This window comes from Pteropus medius, unplaced genomic scaffold (assembly GCF_902729225.1).
Source record: "Pteropus medius unplaced genomic scaffold, Ma_sr-lr_union100, whole genome shotgun sequence".
NCBI classification, from domain to species: Eukaryota; Metazoa; Chordata; class Mammalia; order Chiroptera; family Pteropodidae; genus Pteropus; species Pteropus medius.
This window is the reverse complement of record NW_024344377.1, coordinates 1,474,603-1,492,042: the sequence shown is the minus strand read 5'-3', so window position 1 is coordinate 1,492,042 and position 17,440 is coordinate 1,474,603. Positions and strand designations below refer to the sequence as shown.

The following is a 17,440-nucleotide window of genomic DNA, read 5'->3' as shown; positions in this document are numbered from 1 at the left end:
TGGGATTGAGAGGCCCTGGAAATGACTGGGTAGGGGAGTGATATGTTTTAGGAAGAGTCAAAATTATTACTACAGCTCTTTAGGTGTTAGGGCCTGTGGGTTAGGAAAGGCCGTGTGAGTCCCCACGCACCTGGGAGTGCCACGTGGGAGATCTTTCTCCCCTGGGCAGCACAGACATGGCGGCTCTGTTCTAGTTCAGCAGGTTCATTTCCCAGTCAAGGCTTCGGCAGCCGTGGTGCTTCATTGTTCGTTATTCACGAATAGACTTGACTTTGTTCAAAATTAAAGCTTAAATGCTGTAAACTGGGGCCACAGAGCGGATGGAGGGAACGCGCCTGTGTGGCTTCAGAACTACCCTCTCTTCTCTGGAAAATTTTTTTCTAGGAATCTGTGCCAAGAGCTAGTGAGAAATGAGTTTTCATGATGTATCAAAAAAATGCATCTTTTAAGAAACTGTCTTTATAAATGGGGACGTCAGGACTCAGAGAAGATCAAGGGCGGGCCCGTGATACCAGCTTCCTGTGATTTATCCTGGTTCTTCTGCGCACTCACGGGCATAGACACACACAGGCACACACACATGACACCCTCCTGTGTGGGCTGTTTAGGGTCCCTGTAATCCTTCCAGTGGGGTTTTAATTCCTCTAACTTAGAGTCCAAGGACTTGTCGGGGCCCTTCGGTTGAGTTGCCCATCTTCTTGGTGATCTGCGCCATCGTCAGAGCAGGTGGGTGGGCTGCACTCACATCTGGGAGATGGTGACGTGACGATGGGCCTCCTAAACCCCTGGGTGCTGAAGATTTTGCTTCCCGGGTTCTGCTGAGTCCTCCATTCTTCCCTCTGTCGACTCCTCCCAGAGAAACGACCGGCGTGGCTTCCAACGGCAGGTGGTGCCATCTTCCTCCCCTGGGAGAAGAGTCGTGTGGCCTCTGTGGCGTGCGTTTACTGATCACCGCCCGTACTCACTAGGCTGTGAAGGGTCACAGGCACGGTCCCATGGACACCCTCAGGTTAGTCACTCCAGGGAGATGCACTGTCACTGCCATCTTCCTGGTGAAGGTCCCTGAGATTCTTACACGACGAGCCCAAAGTCACAGAATGAAGGGCCCGAAGTGAGATTCTGAATCCAAGCCCATCAGACGACATGGCTCCTGCTTGCTTCGCTAGGTCACACTAACCCACACTGGAGAGGAGGAAGGGCATTTCAGGTGGCTGCAAGAGCATGGGCAAAGACAGAGAGACTTTGAACAGGTTGGTCTGTCCCAGAAAATGCAAGTTATTCCATACTTGCAGAGTAAAGAGAGAGGATGGAGTGGAGAATGGGGTGGGGGGTGAAAGGGACCCAGTGGGATCCTCAGGGATTTATTCTCTCACAGGGAAGGAGCTTGGAGACCCACTCAGCAAACAGTGAGAAGGCTGTGCTCACATTTTGTTTTTAAGCAGCTAGTTCACTCTGCAGTCTGGCCCCCTGGCTGGGGGTGTAGGTTGGGGGCTTGCAGGCAGGTACTACTTAGAAGGTGTCCCGGCTCTGTCATTCTTGTTTGTGAGGCTCGGGGAGTCTCTTTTTTTTCTTCTGGACCTCAGGTTTTCTCATCTGTTGGACAAAAGGAATTTTTCGCCGATGTATTCACCACCACTGCCCACTTATTTGCCCACTGGACTGCACTGGGGAGTTTTTTTTCTTTGCCGATTGGCTTTGCTAATTATTCCCCTCACCCCAACTGCCCCCTTTTTGGGTGGTCATCTAGCCAGCACTCAGGGCCTCTGATCATCACTCCGCCTCTCCAGTTCCCAGGGCTGACCGTCTTCTCAGTCAAGGCCTTTCCTTCCCAAAAGATGAGGTTCTGTCTTTAGGAAATATTGCCCTGGGGTCTAGGGCCCCCCACTTGGAACCCCAACGTATTTTTCACACCCCACATCGCTGGACCTCCAGCTTCCTGGCCCCCGGATGCCAACATGGCTACGTTTGGGAGGAGCTTGCGGGGGGGAGGGGATTTTAAACTACTGTGTTTTTGTTGGGCAAGTACTGTGTGCACAGAGGAACCACCTAAAGACGGAATAGGGCGAAGTTCCTAAGCTTTCCTCGCTGCCTCTCACTCCCTGCCCACCGACCCTCAGGTGCCTCTGTGAGGAGCAAGGCACCTGCGAACCTGGCTCTTGCCCCGGCCCTTGGGCCCAAGCTTGGCCCATCTGCCCCGTGTGGGCCAGAGGCCACTGCCTGAGGCCTGGAGCGGTGAGGGAACTCAATTTCAGGGGCGCCCCTGCCCCTCCCGCTGATGACAACCAGATTCACGTCTGTCCCAAATGCACCAAAGACTCTCAAGTGGGAGATCAAAAGCGAGCTATTTAAAAACGTTTTGAGATAAGCATGCAGTGTTGCTCAGGCTGTTCGAACAGTACAAAGCCCCTCTCCCACCCAAGACCCCCACTTCCTCCGCCTGCTAACTAGCTTTTCACGGCTCCTTCCGGAGCGACTCTGTGCATGTAGGAGCACGCATACCGTCCGTCACAGCTTTTTAAAAGGATCAGACGCAAGTGATTATATTCTAATTACTTTTGCTCTTCGCTTTTTCCACTTCGGGTCTGGGCGCAGTCTTTCTGCCAGTCTCGCGGGCGCCGCCTTTTTGTATGGTCGCACGGGGGCCACGGCCACGGTCGCGTGTGCCGGACACGCGGGTCAGTTCCAGGCCAGAGAGGTGCTCGCCCTCCTCCTCCGGAGCGCGTGACTGGGGCCAGCGGTGCCCCTGCCTCCCGCGGTCTGGGCAGTGCCTCCCCTCCCCCCTCACCCCCCGCCGGGGCGGGTCCCTAGCTCGGCAACTTGCGGGAACTTTCCGGCGCCCTCGCGCGCATGGCCAGCGCAGGGTGCCCTTTGCACAGTCTCCTTTTACTTTTGAGGTCGCGAGTCGCGGCGAGAGACCGCGCGGATGAGCGGGACCCGAGGGCGGAAACCGAATTCCGCGAGAGGCCGGCCCCGCGCCCCGCCCCGCCCCGCCCCGCCGTGCCCCGGCGCGCCCGCCCTGCCCCCTCCCGGGCGCCGTGCCCGTCCCTGAGGCGGCTCGTCACCGCCGCGAGGCCAGTGGGCTGGGCCGCGCGGCCGCGCGCACTCGCACCCGCCGCCCGCAGTCCCTCCGGCTCTCTCCGCAGCCCGCCGCCGTCGGAGTCGCCATGCAGCCCGCGCGCGCCTCGTTCTCCCCGCGGCTGCTGCCGCTGCTGCTGCTGCTGCTGCCGCCGCTGCTGCTGCTCGGGGCGCGCGTCTCGGCGCAGTCGTCCCGGGCCGGCCGCTCGCCGCTCTCAGCCGCCGGGTGCCCCGAGCGCTGCGAGCCGGCGCGCTGCGCCTCGCCGCCGGAGCCCTGCGAGGGCGGCCGCGTCCGCGACGCGTGCGGCTGCTGCGAGGTGTGCGGCGCGCCCGAGGGCGCGGAGTGCGGCCTGCAGGAGGGCCCGTGCGGCGAGGGGCTGCAGTGCGTGGTCCCCTTCGGGGTGCCCGCGTCCGCCACGGTGCGGCGGCGCGCGCAGGCCGGCCTCTGCGTGTGCGCCAGCAGCGAGCCGGTGTGCGGCAGCGACGCCAACACTTACGCCAACCTGTGCCAGCTGCGCGCTGCGAGCCGCCGCTCCGAGAGGCTGCGCCAGCCGCCCGTCATCGTCCTGCAGCGCGGCGCCTGCGGCCGAGGTACTTGCGGGCGGCGCGCCGCGCTCGGGGGAGCTCCCGGGTGTCGCCATCCCAGCCCCGAGCTGCCTCCGCGGGACCTGCGGGCAAGACGAGGGGCAGGGAGGCGTCGCCGGGGTGCAAGGCGCCCGCTCTGGGCGAGAACTCGGGCACCGGCCCCTGGGGCGGCCGCGTCCCGCCGGCTCCCTCCGAACCAAGCTTTGCGGCTCGCCCGGGTCGGTTCCACGTCCGGCGGGCGCCAGGCGCTCACTATCCCGCAGCCAGGGGAGCGGGGCGTCCCGCCTGGTGGCCGGCTGCCGAGTGCCCTGCGAGGAAACATGCCACACCGGGCACCCGGGGGACAAACCAGACAGGAATGTGGGCATCGGTGCGGGGAGAGAAGTTCGGGACTGGGAAAGGTGCCTTGTGTCGAGCAAGCCGGAGGCATTTGGACCCAAAAGACTCATTTCTGTCGCTTCCCCTTCCTTCTGCTTCTCTGCATCCGACCCCGCTTTCCCTTTAAAATTAACCGTGCGCTCGTTCTGTTTCGGATCCTGTCCGCGAAAACTTTAACTTTTTATTTGGAAGGGACAGCGCTGGCCGTCCCGCGGCCCCGTTTCCCCGGATGCTCTCGGTGGCCGGGCGCCGCTTTCGCTCCGCAGACGTCGGAGCGGCGTCGCCGCCTGCTTTGCTTCCCGTAGTTTGAGCCAACCCTACAAAAATGAAAGTGTCTCCTTTCGAATAAGCCGGACGGGGCTTTGGATCACGACCTCTGAAGAGGTGGGGGAGGGAGGTGGGTTAGGGACGAGAGAGAAGTGCGCCCCGCTCCCGCCTTTGGCCTCGTTTTCGTATCTGCGAGCCGGGTTCTGGCGGGCGCCGTGGGTGTGATGGGGCGGCGGGTGGAGAAACCCTCTCTCGGGACCTTCGGAGGGATGCCTCAGGCAGAGAGGCCGTGTGGAAAAGCAATGCGGGGTTTGGCTGCGGCCAGTCCAGCCTCGTAGGGATAGGACAGCCCAGCTTGGCCGCATCCTCGACTATGGCCACACCGCCTCCTCGCTGCGGGCAGCGCATGGAAAGGGGGAGCGGGGAGCCCTGTGGGGGTGCGGGTCTAGGTTTCCTCTGTAGGAATATGGTCTAGCATGACCAGTTAGGGTCTGGCAGTTTGGCTCACGCTGAGAGGAAGGTGCCAGCGGAGGCAGAACTGGGAGAGTGCGTATTCCATCAGCGCGGGAGCCTGGTACCCATCCTCAGGGAACGGCCTAGTTAGAGGGTGGAGGTGAGTTTTCCTGGAGAGGTGACCTGCACAGACTGAGTATGGGCATGCAAACACACCCCGTCGCTACCCGCCCCGTGCCCCAGCCCTCGAGCCAGGAGTGTTACACGTGGGACCTCATTTGGGTTTGCAGCCTCAGGAGGCGGGAGCCTCTGCTGTGATTCCCATTTTGCAGACGGAGAACTGAGGTCGAATTGCTTGCCCAAGGCGGTTTGGCAGGAATGTGAACTCAGGTAGCCTCACTCAGAGCTAGCCCGGCCTCAACCCCAGGGTTGTGGAGGAGAGGTCAGGCAGGGTAAAGGAAGTTTCCAGAAGGCTAGGAAGTGCATCTTAGGCGGAGTGGGGAACAGCCTGAGCAAAGCCTTGTTTGGGGAGGTGGTGAATCCATTGGTGTGTTTGGGGACATTTGGGAGGGGAAGCAGGAGTGACCCAGGCTGGTGGCGCAGAGTCCCAGGTGCCAGAGCGGACGGGCGGGCGTGCTGCATATGCAGATGTTCTGGAACCAGAGCAGCTCACAGCTGGCAAAGGACTCGCCTAGTGGTGGGGTGCAGAAGGCACCAGGGTGTGGAGTTAGGGCCACTGCAATAGTCTGGGTGTGAGGTGACAACCTTAAAAAAGCCTATTTTTGTTAAAAACAAGCCTGCTGTCACTGTTTGTAGCCTCCCTGCACGGAGACCCGAGTAACTGGCACCATCTGAGCTCCGAATTTGTTGCCAGAGAGGCGGAGTCCCATGGCAGGCTTCGGAGCTGGCAGTCATTAGCAGTCAGTGTGGAGAGAAACAAGTCCTCTCCTATTGTCCGTCAGGCTGGCAGCAGGCTCTTCGGAGAGCAGGCGAGGGGACTGCCACAGGACGATGACAGCGATGTCCTCGGAAGGAGGGAGAGACAGAGGGTGCAACACTGTTCTCAGCTTTCCCTCTTTCTGCAGGTATTTATTGAGCTCTGCCGTGTGTCTGGCACTTCGTGTGTTAGTCTGGCCCATCAGAGGCACCTGATCGATGTGGTGGGTGGAGGAAGGAAGGAAAGAATGAAGGAAAGAAGGAAGGAAGGAGTGAACGAACAAGAGCTGCTCCAGAGACACGGCCATCCAGTCTTTCCTTAAGGGAAGGCTTTATTTTTGCCGCCCCCATCCCCCCTTATCTAACCCTCTGCCCTTGACCTCTCAGTGGTGTCTCTGAGAACTGGAGCCTGGGAGCCAAGACTTCATTTAGTCACGGCTCTGCCNCTTAGGCGGAGTGGGGAACAGCCTGAGCAAAGCCTTGTTTGGGGAGGTGGTGAATCCATTGGTGTGTTTGGGGACGTTTGGGAGGGGAAGCAGGAGTGACCCAGGCTGGAGGGGCAGAGTCCCAGGTGCCAGAGCGGACGGGCGGGCGTGCTGCGTATGCAGATGTTCTGGAACCAGAGCAGCTCACAGCTGGCAAAGGACTCGCCTAGTGGTGGGGTGCAGAAGGCACCAGGGTGTGGAGTTAGGGCCACTGCAATAGTCTGGGTGTGAGGTGACAACCTTAAAAAAGCCTATTTTTGTTAAAAACAAGCCCGCTGTCACTGTTTGTAGCCTCCCTGCACGGAGACCCGAGTAACTGGCACCATCTGAGCTCCGAATTTGTTGCCAGAGAGGCGGAGTCCCATGGCAGGCTTCGGAGCTGGCAGTCATTAGCAGTCAGTGTGGAGAGAAACAAGTCCTCTCCTATTGTCCGTCAGGCTGGCAGCAGGCTCTTCGGAGAGCAGGCGGTGAGTTCTTCCGAGCAGCCTTGCGTATACCGAAAAAGAAAACGAAACGTACTGGCTACCTGCTTTCTACTACACAGCCGTAGCCTTTCTGCATGCGCGCTTGCGCATACGTAAGCCCTTTAGCTTTAGCCAGCAATGAAACTTTGAAAAGAAAAGCATGGCTGCTTCCGCTTCGCGCCGCCAATGCACAAAAGCTTTACTTTACCCCGCCACCTGCCTACGCAACACCAGCTGTATACCAAAAGCAACAGCTTCCTTTGTACTATACTACCACCGCAGCTCTGCGTAACTGGCCGCCAAAAGTAAAGCCCCTTTTCGCCAAAAGGTACGCGTACATGCCTACTACTGGCTACAGTATGGCTGGGGTGGGGTGGGGAACAGGAAAGAAAAAGAAAAATTGGATCAGATGAGGAGGTGCTATAGGACGGGGCGGCCACAGAAGTTGGAGGGAGCCGTGGGAGGGTGTGGAAAGAGACCCCAAGGCCTGCAATGTCCAAGGTCATAAAGAAGGTTCGTGGGGAGCAGAGAGTGAGGGCTAGGCAAGTGGGAGGTCCCTGGGCAAGTCCCTGGGCCAGTGAGCAGCATTCTGGAGGAATGGTGGGTCTTCGTATGGCAGAATGCACCACCCTTCCAAAAAGGGTACTTTTACCTGTAAGCCGTTTAACAAAGACTTCAGGGAACATCTCTAATTATGATCCTGAAAATGAAGGCAAATCAGCTATTCCAGAAATCTCTGCTGCCATCCGAGTTTGTATGGGAAAGCGGCCAATTATACTAGAGAACAAAGGTCTGTCATCTTCCATCAGAGCAGTTTGCATTGGTTTAAAGCAAAAGCTCTTCACTGGTCAGGAGATTATAAAAAAAGAAAAGAATTGCAATTCATAGTAGTGTGATAACGAGGGCTAACGCACGTTTAGCGCCTGTTCTGTGGCATCTGCGGGCCCATTTGACCCTCCTCGCCAGCCCGTGGAGGGTGCCGCAGTCCTCCCCATGTGTTGGGAGACAGAGGCAGCACCTTAAGCGGGACTTGAACCCGTGCATCTGGCCCGTCCCTAATCACCATGCTGTGCTGCCGACGGAGAAACTGAGATTCTGAGCCAACCCCAGCTAAGCCACGGCCGAAAGCTGGAATGACCAGTGCTCCAGATGGCCACGGCCTTGACATGAAGCTTGGGACCCATCATAGCTCTCACTCCACAGGCACAGGAGTCAGAGGACACAGTTGCCCCCAGTTGCCCTCAGTGCAGCTCTTGCTGAAGAAAAGCAAAGGAACAAAGGGCCATAGTCACCATGGTTCCAAACCGGAGTCCCGGGCCCCACGCTGCTCTTGGGGAGAGAATTCTCAGACATTGCAGAAGACCGGCCCGGTGTGCAGCGCTGACGATTTCTGCTGGAAAAAAAAATGGACAAGAGGCAGGCTAAGCACCTTAGAAAGCCCAATCCCTTCTCCTGGCACACACTCCACGATAGTCCACTCCCCCCACACAGCAGCCAGATGGGCCTGGAGGTCCCCAAAGCCAGGGACGCCTTGCCCAGTCTCCCCCAGCCCTAATGACAGAAGGCCTCTGAAGGTGGACGCCAGCCATGCATTCCCGGTGAAGAATCATTGGCTTAGATGTTTTTCCAAAAGTTTATAAGGCTTTGCTCACTTTGATGAGTTATCTTCTTTTATTCTATGTTGATTTTGCTAAAGAGTTGAAATATTAAGGTTTTATAAAATTAGTTAACAGCGAAAGCCAAGTGTTTGAGTAACTGCATTCCATCTAGAGAGCTGTAAATAGGTTGCATTAGAACTTAAAATAACTGCCTTCAGTAAGCGATTATGGTGGGGACCATGAGCTAACTGTGGTCAGATACCCGCCAGCCTCGGGGCTGCGGGGCAGGATTCTGAGTCCATTTGGAATTATGTGATCCTGGCCACAGTTTTGTGCCTTGGATTGAGAAGTCAGATTTTCCATGAGCTTATAGTTTAAGTGAATAAATAGCTCTGGTCAGGTTTAATTTGAAGACGAAATCAAGCTTGGCAGGGATTGGTGGAAGGGGCTTGTGGGCTGGCAGCTGGCTCTGGCCCTTCCTGGGCTGTTACCTGAGCAGGTGAGTGGCCCTTGACCGTTCAGCGCCTCCACAGTGAGGGGATTGGACCAGATGATCTCTGAGGTCACTGGACTGGTCTGTGATTCTTGTAAGAAAACCAGTCTCTGAAGAATTGTGTTCACCTCATTCCTATTTTAAAGGCCAGGCTGGCTTCTTTAAAAGTTGCTTGTTTTTCCTAAATTATTGATGGTTAAAGCCAAGGTTGAAGGCATTGAACACATGTGGCCCATCTTGGGCCTGGCTGCTTGTTCTTCAGCTTTGTGCCGACCGCTGAGAGTCCTTGAATGACCACAGTGGAGACAGAGCTGAGTGATGAGCTCCAGGGAGCCCGGTGCCCCTCGTTGCTTCTTGGGGCAGGGGGTGTCCCAAACCTGGCTGTTAAGGGTCCTTGGAGTGAGATCCCTCCCGAACCATTTCACGTTTCCGTCTCCACCTTCTCCGCCATTAAAAAAAGAAAAGCTTAATAGCAACAGAGAAACGGAGTATAGCATTCCAATTGCTTTTCCCAAAGGGTGCCTGAACTGGCAGAAGAGTTAGTGTGATTTGGTGCTGCTGGGTGACGTGTGTCCAGAACCACCCGCAGACGCGGGCCAGTACAGCGTGCTGCAGGGCGGGCGTGAGTGGCAGTAAGCGGGCAAGTGTGCTGTTGCCGGAAAGATGCAGAGTTCAGGTTTTGGATTCAGTGACGCGAGATCCATTTCTAAGTTCATTTAGAGTCGTTACTGAACATCTGTTACATACACAGAAGTGTCTAGGTGTAGAGAGTCAGAGGTGAGTGAGACTCGGTGGCCCCTGATCTCAAGGACTTTGTTCTTGATCATAGAACACCCGGCTTAAGGACCGGGCCCCTGGAGTCAGATCACCGCTTTCTTACTGTGTGACTTAATCTAAGTCTCAGTTTTCTCATCAGTAAAATAATAATAGAAATAATGGTATATCTACACATACCTCACAGGGGTGCTGGAGGAAAGAAGCACCTAATGATATGACATGCTAAGGACTGTGCCAGATGCATTACTGGAACTCAGTCAGTATAGCTATAAGAAGAATTGTCTTCCTCATCTCTGGGACGGCTAACGAGGGGTCCGAGGGGTCCGGTCAGCGGAGGAAGTGCTGTGGTGACCTCGTCTCCCAGGTGATAAGGTGAGTGGGTGGGTTAGAGAAGCAAGATGATGTCCCTGGGAGGTGTGTCCTGGAGGCTGACTTTGGAATTTGCCAATAAATATGTCAGAAAAGGTTCTCTGGGCAGACACGACCTTGCCTGTCACCCTCTGAACCCCATAGTGGCTGCCTGTATCATCTGAGAAGTGTGTGACTTCTCTCGAATGAAGACGTATGTGTCTGGGTTTTACAAATACCATCTCATTAACTCTCCCTGGAGTTTGTGACTCTCGGGTACCGTACGATGGCTCTGAGGCCTTCTTGAGCGATGCTTGGTTTGGTTTCCTTTGAAAATTCCTCACAAGGAAAGATTTGTCACATCTCAGGGAAAAAAACAGTGTGGGAGTTCATGGATACCCCGTTATTTTAGATTCCTAGGACGAATTCTCAAATAAGCATATTTCCTAAAAACAGTTCTCCACAAGCATGTCTCCTTGGGCACGTGATGAGGACATATTGTGGCGGCTGCAATTTTTTGCTAATTCTCAAATTTAAATAAGCCCTGTCTTAATGAGTCAGAGCCGCGTGCAGTATTTTCAGGCCTCGGGAGACATCCTTTCGTGAGTTGTGCAATCGGGTCTTGAGAAGACGGTCGGCCTGCCTGGGCCATGAGCTGTTTTTTCTCAGTTTGGCAAAGGTTTGCACTCGTGTCTCCCTTTCGCACAGTCTCAGGGGAGATTTTAGTGGATCATCGGCACTCGAGTCACCTCACACCCCGTGACTAGGAGAGCCCTCTCTTCGGTGCCAGTAGTCCAAGTGGTAGTCACCGCTTGGTGGGGACAGATAGATACGGGGGGAGTTTTGCCAGTTGAGCTTGCCCAGGCAGATAGCTGCCAACTGGCTACGGAGCGGGGTGGGGCTCGGCATTCAGCAGTCACATCTGCCTTTCTCTGGCACAGAGTGAGCTAGGGTGGCACAGGGTGGCCGGAGTGGGGGGAGGGGGCAGTGGACATTCGCCAGAACAGCAGTGGGGAGAACAATGACCCGAAGAGCTTCCAGCCATGGGTGCTTTCTGGGAAGTGGGCACTGGGCTAATTGTGTGCGGGCTTGCCTTGTTCTTTGCTCACCACCACCCATGGAGGTCGGGCCACCATCTCTGTTTCCCAGCCAAGGAAAGAGATGAGGCTCCAAGAAGTGACTTAATTGTCCAAGGCCACCCAGTAGGAGAAGGCAGAGCCAGGACCGAACCCCCGAGTCTGTCTCACTCCCAAAATGTTCTTGAGACTTCTTTAATTCAAGTGTTTCTTAGAGGCATGTTGTTTAATCTCCAAATATTTGGAGGTTTCCAGCTGTCTTTCTGTTACTGATTTCTAGTTCAGTCTCATCTAGTTCGCGGTCTATATGGTCTGAGAACATATGTTGAATGGTTTCTGTTCTTTTAAACGTGTTAGGGTGTGTGTTCTGGTGTAGACCGTGGTCTTTCTTGGTGAGGTTCTGGTGTTCTGTGGTTGGGCGCGGTGTTCTGTAAACAGCACTTAGGCTTAGCGGATTGATAATGCTGTTCAGGACAACTGTATCCTCACTGATTTTCCACCTGTGTAGTCTGTCTCTTCCTGAAGGGGGGTGTTGAGGTCTTCCAAGTCTATTACAAAGCCCTGAGCTACTGTCTCCTTTACGGCCCATAGTGTTAGGACCTTGGGATGAGTTACTAACTCCCTCCAGCCTCAGTGTCCTCATCTGCAACATGGGCACAATGATGCCGCCCAGAAGACCTCAGGAGGACACCGTGAGGCTCAGATGAGAAAATGGCTGTGAAGGTGCTTTGTCACCCGGGAATGCGGGAGCATCGCCCTTGCGAGGAGTCGGGGTTTGTAATCTGCAGTTCCAGACTCTTCCGGGACCCCTGGTAGAAGCAGCACCAAGCAGGGGAGCCAGCAGGGTGCAAGAATAACATGCTTCCTGGGTCTCAGAACATGGGTCTCCTCTGGGTGTGTTCCCTTATCCCACCGAGACGTTGTAGCTCTTGGCCAAGGTGACAGAGTTGCCCTAAAGTGCTGACCCTCCGTTTCAGGGAGGCCGAAGGCAGAGTTCACACCCATCATCTCCCAGGGCAGACGGTTTGATCCAGTGCCCCAATTATTGGATAAACACACCGCTGCCTCTTGTGCCTACATCAGAGGGAGCACGTGGTCCTTACCGTGCGTTCTGTGGTCTGTGTTCTGAGTTTCTCAGCCGAGCTTCTGTTGAACATTTGCTGGTCAAGAAATGGCCTGAGTTGAGGTTCCTTAGATCCAGGCTTGGCATTCTCCATCAATCTGACATTTTGAAAAATGTAGCCCAATATGGTTTGGCCTTCATTGGGAAAAACCCAGTAGAAGAAGTCTGATATCAGCACAGATGGAGGGAGGGCAAGGATTTGAGACCATCTAGAAAGGACCCATGTGCACTGACACGTTCCTGTGTGCAGGGTTCTGTCAAACTTTCATTCACAGTCTTCCCTTGAGATGCCTTCATTGGCCAGCCCTATAATCCTCCGTCTCTGAAAACTGTCACTGTGCTGTCACCTTCCACAGCTCGTTTCTGGCCATATCAGCTCCCCGTTTTCATGTTTTCTGGGATCCTGCAGATGAGGATACCCCCTTCCCTGCAGAGGTGACTGGTGGCTGGCCAAAGCCACCAACTGGCTCGTAGAGAACCCCAGGGCATGAAACCTGAGTGTAGAAGGTCCTTGCAGGTCCTGCAGTCCAGCCCTTCGCTTTACGGACGGGGAAGTCAAGGCACCCAAAGGTACCACGACTCTCCCAAGCTATCCAGCTCATCAGTGTGGGGCGAGTGTGGACTCTGAGCCCTTCGCACCTCAGCCGCACCTTCCTGCTGACGCTGGTGGGTGTTTGGGAGAGGACAGGGGCCACCCACATGGTTTTCTCATGAGGCCGAGAAACACTGGGTGCTGTCATTCAGTCTCCCATTACGAAATGATGCTCAAGAACCCTCCCTCCCCCAAAGCTCTCCTTGGGTTGGAAGGTGACCTGAAAGTTGTCCCTAATAATGAGTGATTCCTCTTCTCAGGAGTTCTAAGCGCTTATTAGCGCCCTCGAGCTGTAATTACAGGGCTCTTGCTGATGGGAAGAAAAAAACTGTAAATATCATGGTGGATACTCCAGATAAATCAGGGCCGAGGTGCCTCAGTGTCGCCAGGCTGCGGTTAGACTCTTCGGGAGGGAAATGCCTTCGCGTAAAGGCTCCTTGTCATCTCACACCATTCTGTTTCGACATCACGGGCAATGCATTCATACGTTTGATGACATATCGTGCTGTATCAGCTTTTTATAGTTATAAATATAGTCTGATTACATCAAAAATAAAGAGAAGAAAAGATCCACGGCTCCACCATCGTTCCAGAAGCGTCACCCTTTCTGTCCTGAGCATCACACCACCCTCGGTTAACTCTTTGCCTTTGTGTGTCCACCTGGGCCATGGTTGCTATGGCAAACAATACCAAAACAAACGTTTTCGTGTTCATGTTTATTTCTGTATCTAGGCTTATTCCCTTGAGCTAGGCTGGATGGAAGGATGTGGATTTTTTATGGCCTTTGATGTATGTTGCCAAATTATATTCCAGGAGGGCTGTGCCCATCTTCATTGCCATCAGCTATAGAATTTTCACCCTTTTAACTCACTTAAAGCTGGGCAGCTCACAAGGAATTCTTCCAAAAGAAATCCTTCAGGATAAGTGGGATGGGACGGCGCCATCCAGTCGTTCTGCTTAGTCCATAAATTACCTGGTCTGTCTTTAAGTTACTTTTATTCTCAGGTCGATCGCTTTTAGGAGATAAGCAACGTTTCGGGTAGAAGGAGCAGTTTTAAAATTTGGTTTTACCTGGGGGTGGAGCTGTGATCGCAGGCTGTCCCACCTGGAAAGGATTGTGTGGTCGGTGGAGAGCAGGGACCGGTGAGGGGACATGTAGGCCTCAGGTCACCATGCAGGCGGTGACAGAATCTGAGTCCCTGGATGCCTAGCCCAGGGCTCTCTGCCTCCCCGATGCCAGCTCTGTCCAGGATGCAGGAGGAGGCCAGACGGTTTTTGTTCATTTTGAAAAGTGAAGAATTACGTTGATTCAGATTTTTTATACACGTGGCAATGTAACATGAGCCACATATATAAAATCCAATTTTTTAGTAAGCACATTAAAAACATAAAAAGAAACAGGTGACATTTTTTCTTTTGTATTGCAGTTTTACTGAGATATAATTCATATAAAGTATACAGTTCAGAGTTTTTATATATTCACAGAGTTGTGCGACTAACGATCACTGTCTAATTCTAGAACCTTTTCATCACTCTAAGAGGAAATCTGGAATCCATGAGCAGTCACTTCATGCCTCCCCTCTGCCCAGCCCTAGGCAACATCTATTCTATTCTGCTTTCTGACTCAATGGATATCCCAATTCTGGACCTTTCATGTAAGCGGAATCACTTACATGTGGTCCTTTCGACCGACCGGCTTCCTTCCCTCAGCGTAGTGTTTTCAAGGTTCATTCATGTGTAGCGTGTGTCAGCGCTTCATTCCATTTTGTGACCGAATTGTATTCTTTTCTGGGACATAGGAAGGCCAGACTGTAATGTTTTTCTTCTCTCCCTAATGGAGAATCCTAACCCCAGCCCTGAAAGTCACTTTGAAAGTCTACACTGCTGAGGCTGCGCCGACCTCGTCTGTCGGAAGAAGCCAGAGGGAGGAGGTGACACAGGTGGCCAGCACTGAAAACGCGTGTGCCGTGCAGATGGGAAGTACGCCGAACGGAAGAGATCAGGAAATGCGCTTTTCAGATTTTTTACATTATACGACCTTCTGGGCAGCTGGAAAAGGGTGTCGGAAATGGTCTAGCTCGCCCTCATCTCGCTGACGAGGTGACTGCGGCCCAGAGAGGCGAAGTGGCTCGGCGTGGGTCTCAGGGCCACTTCTCACCTCTTACCTGAGCCAGATTCTTTCCGGTTCTGCCTCAGCCTTACGAGTCCCCCTCATTCTCCTCCTCGCATCTCAAGCACAGTGCCCGCCTGCAGATGGGTACCAGGACTTGTCGGGAAGAGCTGTCCCTTTCCTGGATGGAGGGCCTGGCTTTGCCGTCACATGACATCCCTCCCTGCACCTTCCCGTCATCCCCTTTCTCCCCAGCCCCGGGCCTACCCCCTCCTCTACCGAGGGGACTGTGGGAAGGTGGCTGATGACAGACCCCTTGATGAACTGAACCTTCGCCCCCTGTCCCACCCCCCTCCCCACTTCCCTAGCCCGGTGCCTGTGGCTGGAGAATTTGGGAGCCTGAACTCCCTCGGCCTCTCCAGACATAACAACCAGGAGCAGTCAGGGCAGGAAGAGAATCCAGCTGAGAAATCTGGGAAGGTCAAGACCGGAGCCAGATGCTTATCAAGAGGAAAGTTAATAGTGTTTTTGTGAACCAAGCAGTTAGCCATTTCCCTAAAGATAATAATAGACACATGCCGGGCATTCAGGAGACTTCTGAAAAAAAAAATCATGTGGTGAAATTGATTGGAAACTTTTTTTATTCCTGATACATAAAATAGGTCAGCAGAGACTGTCAAACGCAACAGTACTCATTAAACCCAAGCATTCACCGTGGCTGTGCAAGCAAGGATGTTTTGTTTTTTATTTTTTGCCCAGTGAGACTGAAAAGTGATTACAATGAGAGGCACCTTTAAACGCAGACGTATGGTTCTGGAAAAGGCACCGTTTACCAGCAGAGTCGAAGCTGCAGAGCTGGGCCATGCGTGTGGCCGACAGCGCATCCGGGGGTTTGCAGCCCCGGAAAACTTGTTGCTCATCGGACGAGACTGTCTTAGACTTGTTTGCGTCGGTCGGTCCCCCTGCTTCTTCACTTCACCTGCCCAGTCTTTTTCTGCACCATCTGCTGCAGCCTTGGCCCAGCCCCTGCAAACAGTTACCGGCTCGGGACACATGGAGGGGGGCGGAATCTGCAGTCTGAGGTCTGGCGTCGGGCGAGCTTTTCCCACTCTGAGCGTCTGGGAGGCTGCACCGGAAAAAGGGGGGCTGCCCGCGCCTGGAAGTGCCAGTGTGGGCTGGAGATCCAGGCCAGGCTCCCAGGTTCCGCCTCCTCTTCCTCCTTTATTCATTATGAGGAAAGAAATGGGTCACACGCAACTCTCCTGAATATCAATTCTTTATTTCTATGCAGAGGGCAGAGGGTATAGTAGTAGTAGTTCCATTCAGTTTTGAACATGTGTTGAATTTTAAAAAAATAATGAAAGTTGCTACTTGGGAATGCAGTTTAACAAGAAAAGGTCCCAGAGCCTTTGGCCGTGGGAAGCTTGACACCAAAGCTGCGTCTCTTCTGCCGTCTTAGGTTTGCTCGGCATCTTCAGGCTTATGTCACATTTCCGTCTGCTGCCTCGGCCACAGCCAGGCGAGCCTCTCTCTTTCCTGTGGACTTCCTGGGCAGGGTTCACAGAAACCCAGCTGCATGGGCCCCTCTGCGCCCAGGCCCCCCAGTGGCCTGGAATTTGCAGCCACAGCACCCATCCGAACAGGGGTCTGGTGTTCTGGAATATGCGAAGTGTCGCTCGTGTTTCTGGTGCCTCCACTTTCCAGTCCAGCGCTGGGCCCGGAGGCCGGAGTCCTCGCTGACAAGTTCCCTTGGAATTTAATGGGGTGGGACAGACAGAATGCAGTTACTCAAACCGAAAACACAGAGAAAATGAGTCTTGTGGGACATCTTTGCTGCCGCTGCTGGGTTATGCTTCCCCCGCCCCTACCCCCCAGGCAACCACTTCTGCAAACAGCAGGCCCTGTCCCTTTGCGCTTCAGGCCATTACCCATCAGAAACTTGTTAACTTGATTTCTCTCCTGAAGCTCAGGGAGATAGTAGTCCAAGTTCACTGGATGAGGAGTAAGCCCCGTTCGTTTGCTGTTCTGGCTCCCTTAATGCAGCCTGACCGCCTCTTCCCGCCCTCAGCCAGCCGGTCTGGCCTCCTCCTCCTGTAATTCCCCAATTCATCATGCAGCCTCACAAAGAGGGCTTTTCTTAGTGAGAAATCATCCCCCTGGCCCTCCCTGAATGTAGACCAGCACCTCTCCCAGCTGCACGGTTGTCAGGTTAGTTAACCGCCTGCCTCCTGGTCTGGTCTCTCTGTGCCTACACACCTGGGGCAGGTGTCCCGTTCTGGCCTCAGGAGCTGGTGCTCAGCCAGAGTTGTGGAGCCCAAATTCCAGTTCTGACGTCGAAAGCCCTGATGTGGTAAGCAGCGTGGGGCCGGGGGGCAGAGGACGGGGCGTGCGTCGTTCAGTCTGGAGCTCAGTGTCCCGGGTCTTTTCTTCCAGCCGACCCATCGAGCGGCCACAGCAGCCTCTCAGCATCAGTGGGTCTTGGTTGCAGCCTCCCATCTCTGTGCTCTGCTTTATCTCCCTTTTATTGCACCCCCAGTCGATCGGAAGTGTGGGGAACCTTTAGCTCAGGGCTGGGGAGGGAGGGAAGCGCTGGAGGGACGAGCTCTGGGTCCAGCCCTGACTGCGTTCACTTTTCCCCAGCCTCCCTTAAAGGTGCCAGACTGTGAGTGGAACAGGGCAG

The 17,440-nt window shown here is 54.5% G+C and overlaps 1 protein-coding gene and 1 long non-coding RNA gene across 3 annotated transcripts in view; one reads left to right on the top strand and one right to left on the bottom strand.

Annotated features, from left to right (window-relative positions):
- LOC120608851 (uncharacterized) overlaps positions 1–2,977 on the bottom strand; it is a 9,959-nt gene extending 6,982 nt beyond the window's left edge. For both annotated transcript variants that reach the window (XR_005654537.1, XR_005654536.1), the window contains exons 1-2: positions 2,554–2,977; positions 131–1,593 (exon numbers count right to left, since the gene is read on the bottom strand). This is a non-coding gene — a long non-coding RNA (uncharacterized LOC120608851). The remainder of the gene's footprint in view (positions 1–130; positions 1,594–2,553) is intronic.
- A 138-nt stretch (positions 2,978–3,115) lies between these two features.
- The window catches only part of HTRA1 (HtrA serine peptidase 1), a 47,338-nt gene continuing 33,013 nt past the window's right edge, over positions 3,116–17,440 (top strand). Inside the window, exon 1 of the mRNA XM_039870797.1 lies at positions 3,116–3,666. Within this exon, the coding sequence (XP_039726731.1) occupies positions 3,165–3,666 (502 nt within the window). The 5' untranslated portion in view covers positions 3,116–3,164. The remainder of the gene's footprint in view (positions 3,667–17,440) is intronic.